Source organism: Mandrillus leucophaeus, unplaced genomic scaffold, assembly GCF_000951045.1.
Source record: "Mandrillus leucophaeus isolate KB7577 unplaced genomic scaffold, Mleu.le_1.0 Scaffold694, whole genome shotgun sequence".
Taxonomy (NCBI): domain Eukaryota; kingdom Metazoa; phylum Chordata; class Mammalia; order Primates; family Cercopithecidae; genus Mandrillus; species Mandrillus leucophaeus.
The window spans coordinates 1,386,126-1,395,176 of record NW_012107519.1 but is presented as its reverse complement, the minus strand read 5'-3'; the positions used below and the strand labels follow the sequence as shown (position 1 = coordinate 1,395,176).

Sequence of the window (9,051 nt, the reverse complement as noted above, 5' to 3'; positions counted from 1 at the left end):
TTGGGCAAAAGAATAAATATTTTTAGATAAAATATATCACAAAAGAATAACGGTATTTGTTTCATGTTTTAAGCATGCTAGTTGCAAAGATCCATGCATGTGGCTTTGCAGATGTCTTTTTGAGTTGCATTTGTATCTTTGTTAATATAATATCATCTTACCTTGGTACACCACTATATGTCTTGGCTATATGACATCAGTGTCTTGCACAATGGTATTGTGGAAAGGTCAATACTGTGCCAACCCACCTACAGCCTCTTCTGAGGGGACCCATCTGCCCACACTTTCTGCCAAAGGGACAGGCCCAGGAAGCCACACTCAGTACCCAGTGCCCCACTTCCTCCATTCATAGATGATTGGTCCTGGCGGGGCACCTGAGCCAATGGCAGACAACCCATAGGCTGAAGAGGGAGGTGCAGACTGCTTTGAAAGATAGACTGGACCAATCAGATTCTCTCTTAGGGCCCTAAACTTGAAACAAACAAATAACCATCAGTTAGTACTGCGAGCAGAAAAAGACATGGCATTTGTTGCTTAACCATAGAAATCAAACATCCATGAACTCCTACTGTGGAACACCTGGGAGCTTCCTTGAATCTAGAAGCACCTTTGAGTTCTGGATTCCTTGAGGCCAGGGTCTGATATGGCTCCTGCTCTTGGATTTGTCATTTTAAAATAATGTAATGTAATACAATATGTGAAATCCCTTTGTCTTGAGTTGGCTTGAATAGATTTCTGTTTCTTGCAACAAAAAATAAAAGCCAGATTAAAATTAGTGGGATATTAACACCTGGTCCCAACTGATCTCCTGGGCCATAAGGCCATCTGGAGAAATCACAAGAAGCAAGACAAACTGACAATGTCTTAGCCATTACTGGGAAGGCAATAGAAACCAAAAAAAGAAAAAAGGGAACTGAAAACTTTTAAAGACGATTTGGAAAGTTTGTGTGTATGCACCTCCCTGTTGAGTGTGCAGTGACTTGTAGAGCCAGCACCGTGAGCAGAGTTGCCGCTCATGAACGAAACCTAGCATTTGAATGCTCACACTCAAAATAGGCTATGAATGACTGCCGGTTATGAGACATGCTAGATGCACAGGAATCACAAGTGATTGAAGTCAATTCACAAGAAAAATCAGGATGATATTATTTGAAGCAGCCTCAAAAGCAGGTGCTAGGTTTAGGGTGTGTCTACATGACCCTGGTTTTTATTTCCACTCAGCTTTGGAAACTAAATGACACTGCTGTCTATTTAAAACTGTGTCTTATATATGTTAATACAGAGTGTGTCTAAATAAAACATAGTTTACAAATATCTCCACAATGGTAGCATTTCATGGCCAAAGATATTTCATGGCTTGGAGTTAAATACAATTTGGCCTCCATCTAAATGTTCCAGTTGATTTAGAAATTGAATTATCATCACATTTGATCCAAGAAGACATCTTACAAGTTTAAAAACTAAAATTTGTAAATAGGAAGTTTCATGACTTAAATGGAATTTCCTGTGCCTCTGTCATGTAAATTACATCTTCTTGCTATAGGGAAGAAGTATGCTGAAGTGGTTAAGATATGGACGTTGGACATAGACGGGCTTGAGTTCAGATCCAGGCTCTATGATTTATTAGTCATGTGGCCTTGAGAAAGTTACCCCTGCAGTTTCTTTATTTTTAAAGCTAGGATGGTGATGATAACAGCACATACATTTCAGGATGTTGTAAAGATTAAATGGGTTAATAAACATACATGCTTAGAATAGTGCCTGGCTCATAGAAATATTCTACAAACGCTTGTCACTATTATTGGTAATTCTTTCATTGAACTCACAATGTAAATCATTTAGCCAATTCTTACTGAGTCCATGTGAGTACTGTGCTAGGTGTGTCCTTTTGTAATCCTATTGAAAAAGCACAGCTCACAAGGATAATAGGAATTCTCGTTCTAAATTTACAGTTGCAGAAATGAGGCTTAGAAAGGAAGTTAACTAACTCTCTATAGCCTGCCTGGTTACTAAATGGCAGGGCTAGGATTAATAAATTCATTCATTTGTGCATTCAACATTTTTTTTTTCAAGACAGAGTCTCACTCTTGTTGTCCAGACTGGAGTGCAGTGGCATGATCTTGGCTCACTGCAACCTCCACCTCCCAGGTTCAAGGAATTCTCCTGCCTCAGCCTCCCGAGTAGGTGGGATTACAGTTGTGCGCCTGGCTAATTTTCGTATTTTTAGTAGAGATGGGGTTTCACCACGTTTGCCAGGCTGTCTCAAATGCCTGACCTCAGGTGATCCGCCCACCTTGGCCTCCCAAAGTGCCAGGATTACAGGCGTGAGTCACCATGCACGGATCAACATGTTGTTATTGAGCGCTAGTTACTTATTATTCTAGGTGCTGGCGTACAGACAGGAACCAAACGGATTAAAATCCTTGCCTCCATGGAGCTTACTTTCAGCTAAGGGAGACAGTCAAAAACAAGGTTAAGTCAGTATTATGCATAGGAGATTATAAGGTGGAGTGTGCTAACAAGAAAACTAAGCCAGAAGGGGAGTGGGAATGCGTATGTGTGCGTGTAGAGGGAGATGGAGTTCACAATGTGATTTTTGCTAGAACAGGTCACTAGGGAAGGTCTCACTCAGAAGAGGACATTTGAGGAAAGGCATGAGAGGAAAGGAAGCGAGCCATGGGAGTATCTGGGGGAAAGGTTCCAGGCAGCGGAAAGAGCACGTGCAAAGGCCCTGAGGCAGGAGTGTGCCTGGCATGTTCCAGGGACAGTAAAAAGCCAGTGTGGCTGAGGCAGAGAAAGCAGAGAAAACAATGGAGATGAGATCACAGAGGTAAAAGATTGGCTGACATTGGTACCTACTGAAGAAAACCCTTCCCTATGTTCCTGTTAACTGGGGTTCTTCCACAAAGTCAACACATCTAAAGAAGCCACTGATGAAACAGGTTCCCTCTTGGAAAGACCATCTCGCCTCCCAGCCTCTCCATCCTGCAGAGAGGAAAACCTGAGTTTGGCGTTGGCAGTCAGGTAATTCATCAGATCTGGAAACCACCTCATCAGCATTCCCCTGGCCGACTGGAAGCAACCATGACGTTGTGCTGAATGCACTTGCAAAGCTGTGCTGTGGTCTCTCCGAGTTCATCACGGCACCTCCCTATGCAGGAGTTTCAATTCAAGGTCATTTTTGGTTCTTTTCAGTAGCAGACTCAGAACCAGACCTATTCAAGTGTCGGAACGGGGCAGACACATTAATAGCCAGACCCCAGTGGGAGTTCTATTTTCCATTTCCTCCTCCCCCATATTTATTTGTTTCTTCCTCTCCTCTGTGTGGTAAAGGTGATCTTGCATGATATTTTCAGATGAGGCTTAAAAAGGTGGAGTGGAGGATGGGAAGATAACACTCTGAATTGGAGCTCACTCTTTCTCAGTCCCTCAGGGTAGAGTTGGGCTCCCTGGGTTCGAATCACCATTCTATCACCTAGAAGCTGTGTGACCTTAGTCAGGATACTCAGCCTCTCTGAGCCTCAGTTTAAAATTTTGAATTGAGGCCAGGTGCGTTGGCTCATGCCTGTAATCCCAGCACTTTGGGAGGCCGAAGTGGGCAGATCACTTGAGGTCAGGAGTTCAAGATCAGCCTGGCCAACATGGTGAAACCCCTTCTCTACTAAAAATACAAAAATTAGCTGGGTGTGGTGGCACATGCCTGTAGTCTCAGCTACTTGGAAGGCTGAGGTAGGAGAATCACTTGAACACAGTAGGCCGAGGTTGCAGTGAGCTGAGATTGTACCACTGCACTCCAGACTGGGTGACGGAGCAGGATCCCATCTCAAAAATAAAATAAAATAAAAGTAAAAAAATAAAATTTTTAATTGGGGATAATGATGACATCGTCCTCAAAGACTTATCATGAGAATTCAATGTGGTCATTTAATTCTGTTTCAGGATTTAGCCAAATTTGGGTGGTATTTCCCTTTTGGTGGGGTACTTTTCATTACAATGAGAAGGATGTCTCAGGACTCCAGCACACTGAGAGGTGGGTGTCCAAAACATGTGGTTGTCTCTGCATTTCCACTCAAAGCAGAATCCAGGTATTTTCCAGGTGCTTCCCTCTCTCTGCTGAAAGTTCACTTCATCTCCATCTGGGTGGTCCCAACCTCCCAGGCTGATAAGCCTCTTGAATTCTTAAGAGCAGACAGAGAGGTGGGCCCTCTGTGGTCTAGGGGAGAAGTGGCCCACTGTCTCAAATGGGAAAGATGTTCTAACTGTGTTTATTCCCTTGCCTGGGACAAAAGCTGAAATTTTCTGGTCTCATGCAGGAAATTAAGGGAAATGTTTGTAAATTCTTTGGAAGGAGAAACATGAAAACAACAAGCAAATATCCTTTCTAGAGAAGGAGATTTTTAGCAAGGGAATTTGCAGAGATTATACCTTTCTTCGTTTAGTGTAACTTACCTTTTGGAGAAAGGGCACCCAGAATTTGGTGAATGTTGTCTAACGGCCACAGCTTATTAACCCTGTGTGTTCCTGTAGACAGGGCAAAAAATTACTACACAGTTATGGCAGAAAGCCTCCCATGACAGGGATACAGCAAACAGTCAATATTACTCCTGGCAATAAACCAATGAATAAATAATACATCAGGAATAGCTACAGCATTTCATAGAAATGGCCAAAGCAATTATCTTAGGATCATTGTAATTAGAAAAACATTCCCATGAAATGTGTCTGTAATTCAGTGATTTAAATGAATAGAATAATGTTTTCTTACTGGCTCAGATTACTACTTTAGAGATAATTTATCACGGTGTCTGATGAAGCTCCAATGGCAGGAAGCCCTTCAGATTATGATTTTAAATTGTTCTGGCCTATTGATGGCGGCAGCAGCTCATCTGGAGCGGCCACTGGGGGGATGCCAGCTGCAGCAGGGGAGGCACAGCCAGGGCTGCACGCTCTGTGGAGTTACCCAGGCCAGGAACAGGTGGGACTCCTGCCTCCCACCGAGTTGGTGGGGAGGGAGCCCTGTGCTCTCGGGCGCCCCTGCAGCGACCAGCCGCAGCTCTGGACCCAGGCATCTCTCTTCTCTTGGGGCCAGGAAGCCCCCCTTGGCCCTGCAGGCTAGGAAATGTCTGCTGCTGCTCCCTGGTCTCTCCCCACTCCTGGCACCAGCTCTGATTTTGGAGCAAAGTTGTGTCCAAGCTCGTGCACTGTCACAACCTGGAAGGGTGGGGGTGCTCAGGGCAGCACTGACATGCCAGACCCGCACGCCATCCCCTACCTTGGCCCCCTCCGGAATTTGGGTACCAACAGTGCCAGAGGGAGGCTGGGGGTGCTGAAGGTGGCTCAGCGCAGGCCTGGGCCCCTTGGCACAAACAACCAAGGCACCGTGGATAGCATGTTGATGGTGAGAGGCAGGCAGGTTCCTGGCCAGAAAGGGGCAGGTCTCTAGTGAAACTCCACCTTCAAGCCAGGGACAGCCTGAAGCCTGGGGACCAGGCTGCCAGTTCCGGGTGTAGTCCGAGGCCCAGAGTGAGAACTTACGGTGCTTTTCCCATGGCTGCGCATGAACCAGTCAGCACACACTTCCCCCCTTCTGAGCCCATTAAAACCCCGGACTCAGCCAGACTCAGACAGAAGTCAGGACTAACAGCTGTGGGAAGGAGCTACCCACTTCCGGTCTCCTTGACTCTTGAGGGTGACCTGCCTGCACGTAGGAGCTACCCACCATGGGTCTCCTCTCCACTGAGAGCTGGACACTTGCCAGGATGACCTGTCTGTGGAAAGGAGTTACCCACTCTGCATCTCCTGAGAGCTGTTCTGTCACTCAGTGAAGCTCCTCTCCACCTTTCTCACCTTCCGGTTGTCCAGGCACTCCATTCTTCCTGGACACAAGACAAAAACTTGGGACCTATCAAATGGTGGGACTGAAAGAGCTATAATACGAATGGTTAAAACACAACCCCCACTCTCCATGATGAGAGAAGAGCTGTGGCCCTTCAAGGAGTTCAGACCTAGGGGCTCCTCAGGCCAGTGTTGTGACACTTTTTTTAGGGCTCTGTGGTTACTGGTGTCTCCAAGCTTCTGGGCACCACCGCGTTTCTTGGTGCCCACAATGGAAACCGCTTGCAATACGCCTGGTCCACCATCAGCCTCGCACAGAGCCAGCGCCTGGAGTTGGCCTCCCCACTGCAGCCGGCATGCCGGGCTGTGTGCAGTGGCCAGAACCTGTTCAAAGTCACACATCCCTCACCACTCTGCACATGGCTCCCCCTTGGTAGGCGTGGAATCTGGCCAGTAGCTAGAGCTGAGTGCAGCCTGCTGGGCCAAGTGGTTTGAATGAGCCCAGCGGTCCCGAGGAAAACTTGGGCAAAGGTTCCACTGACCACACAGGTTTCCAGTTGGCAAAGTGACACCCTAAAGATCCTGTGACATTTTCTGGGACACTATCATGACCACAGACTCAGCATCAAACAGTTAAATGACCTTGACAGAAACCCATGAAATGAACTTATCCATATGAAGGATTCCTGCAGGTAAAAAGCCTGCCACGATGTAGATAACCACCTCTGCCTTATCACATTGGAAAATTGTGGCTAAGCTGTGCCAGGATTTTTGTGAAGGCTGACACAGAAGACAAAAGAGCCTGGCTTAAAGATGTAGAGACCCACCAATTCCACTCCTACTTCTAAACCCAAAGACACGTCCACCAAAAGACATATGCAAGAATGTCCATAATTGCCCAAACTTGAATCAACTCAATGTCCAGCAATAGTCAAATGGGGAAATTAAACACTCAATGAAAGACTAGCCAGCAATTCAATAATTTTTTTAAAAAAAACCAGTTGCTACATACAGCAACTTGAATTAATCCCAAAACATGTTGAGCCAAAGAAGCCAGACACCAAAATATATGCACTGTATGATTCCATTGACATAAGATTTTGAAGCAGACAAAACTAATCCACAGAGAAGGAGATCAGAGTAGTGTTACCTTATCTAGTGTGCAGGTAGAGGTTATGGAATTGCAAAGACACGAAGCAGCCTACTGGATGCTGGACTATTCTATATCTTGATTGGAATAATGATTCCATGGGTGTGTATGTATGAAAAACTCACCATCTGCACACTTAATATTTGTACATTTTACTCTGTACAAATCATGCCTCAATTTAAAAATGAAAAAGTAGGAAACAAAAAATTAAATATAGAGGTAAGCAGGATGTATGGTTTTCTGGGTGGCTTTTATAAGACTCAAATTCAAGAATTGTGGCTCATTTGTAAGGAGAGAAAATCTGAATCCCATACAGATAGACTTGTCCCAGGGTGACACTGTGTTTGTTCAACATTAACCAGCACTATTCAGACTACTGTGCCAGGCAGTGGGCTGGCTGGTGGCAACACAATGGGAAAATGGGACTGTCGTGGACTCACTCAGTAGGAGAAGCAACATTTCAGAAAGAAAACAACACACACAATTCTATCACTTCGAAATGTGATAGAGACTATAAGAAAAAAATATACAAGACACACACGAGATGTTTTACAAGAAAGAACAAGAACGAAGCCTACTTTTGTTTGGGAAGTCTGGAAAATCACATTTGAATAAACATGTGAAGGTTGGGTAGGAGTCAGCCAGCAGAATTAAGTGTAACAGGAACACATGGAAGTGGAAGTGTGTGTGTGTGTGTGTGAGAGAGAGAGAGACAGAAAAAGAGAGAGAGAGAGAGAGAATCATGAGTAAAGGTCTTGAGCTGACTGGCCCAAGGAGCTGGGAGAATTTTAGTGTAAATAAAAGTTACTGAGTGGGAGGGAAGGAGGGAGAGAAGGCTGAGGGAGGAAGATAGACAGGGGCCAAGCTATAGAGCACTTTCCAGGCCATGATTAGGGTTTAGATGAATGCCAAGTATAATGGAAAGGGTCAGAGGGTTAAGTAAGATCTGATTTACATTTAAAAGAGATCACTGGCTTCCAAGAAGAGAATAAACTAAAAAGAGATCAGAAGAGTCAGAAGAACCAGATAAGACTATTGAAGTAATCCAGGAAGGAGAAGGCAACTTGAATTAAGATGGCAGCAACAAAAATGGAGAAAGGTGGATGGAAATAAGCTAGCTTTTTGAAATCCTCTTCTGATAACCTAATCTCTCTTCTAAAACTAGCTATTAACTCTAATCTGGGCGCACGCTCTCTCTCCCCCCATCCTCCTGAAACACACTCACAGTAGACCCTCACCCTCTCACCCACTAGATCCCAACTGTGATGAGAAAGCAACAGCAACGATGCCCATTCAGAGCCTTGCTAGGAATTCCAAGGCATTATTTAGTTCAAGGAACGGAAATCAGGAGTAAATGCTAACATTCATTCAGGGTCACCTGTGTGCCAAGCATTGGGTTAGATATTTTCACATTTGTTTTCTTGGATATCAAATTGGATATTATTATCCTCATTATAATAGGTGAGGAAATTGCAGCATGAAGAGGTTAAATAATTATTTTATTGCAGCCTCATAGCTATTTTAAATGGCAGAAGTAGATTGATTTCAGAGCCACCTGATTCCAGAAACCACATTCTTTCTACTACACTCTGCAAATGATTCTTTTATCAAAGGTGTATGGCTTTTTAATAACAGACACCAGGAAGAGTAATCCACAGGGATGGCTTATTAACGGTGACATTTAGATTTTCAAACACCTGGTCAAAGGCAGATACCTTTGAACAGCAGTCTTCAGAGCCTCTGGGACACAGCCCCTTAGGCAACCTCGTACTCTAGTCCACTTGTGATTAACTACAAGTCCACCTCCATGCACAGGTGCCCTGGATGCCAGTGATATCTGAGAGCAACTACTAAAGGTCAAAGGTGGCTACACAAATCCCAGCACTTTGGGAAGCTGAGGAGGGCAGATAGCGAGGTCAGGAGATTGAGACCATCCTGGCTAACACGCTGAAACCCGTCTCTATTAAACATACAAAAAAAAAAAAATTAGCCAGGCGTGGTGGCGGGCGCCTGTAGTCCCAGCTACTTGAGAGGCTGAGGCGGGGGAATGGTGTGAACCCAGGAGG

The 9,051-nt window shown here is 44.9% G+C and overlaps 1 protein-coding gene across 1 annotated transcript in view; it reads left to right on the top strand.

The window, feature by feature from the left end:
* Window positions 1-2,385: 2,385 nt before the first annotated feature.
* LOC105527854 (talanin-like) overlaps window positions 2,386-9,051 on the top strand; it is a gene marked incomplete at its 5' end in the record, with an annotated part of 15,771 nt that continues 9,105 nt past the window's right edge. The window contains 3 exon segments of the mRNA XM_011964345.1: window positions 2,386-2,472; window positions 2,910-3,174; window positions 3,940-4,030. Of these exon segments, the coding sequence (XP_011819735.1) occupies window positions 2,386-2,472; window positions 2,910-3,174; window positions 3,940-4,030 (443 nt within the window).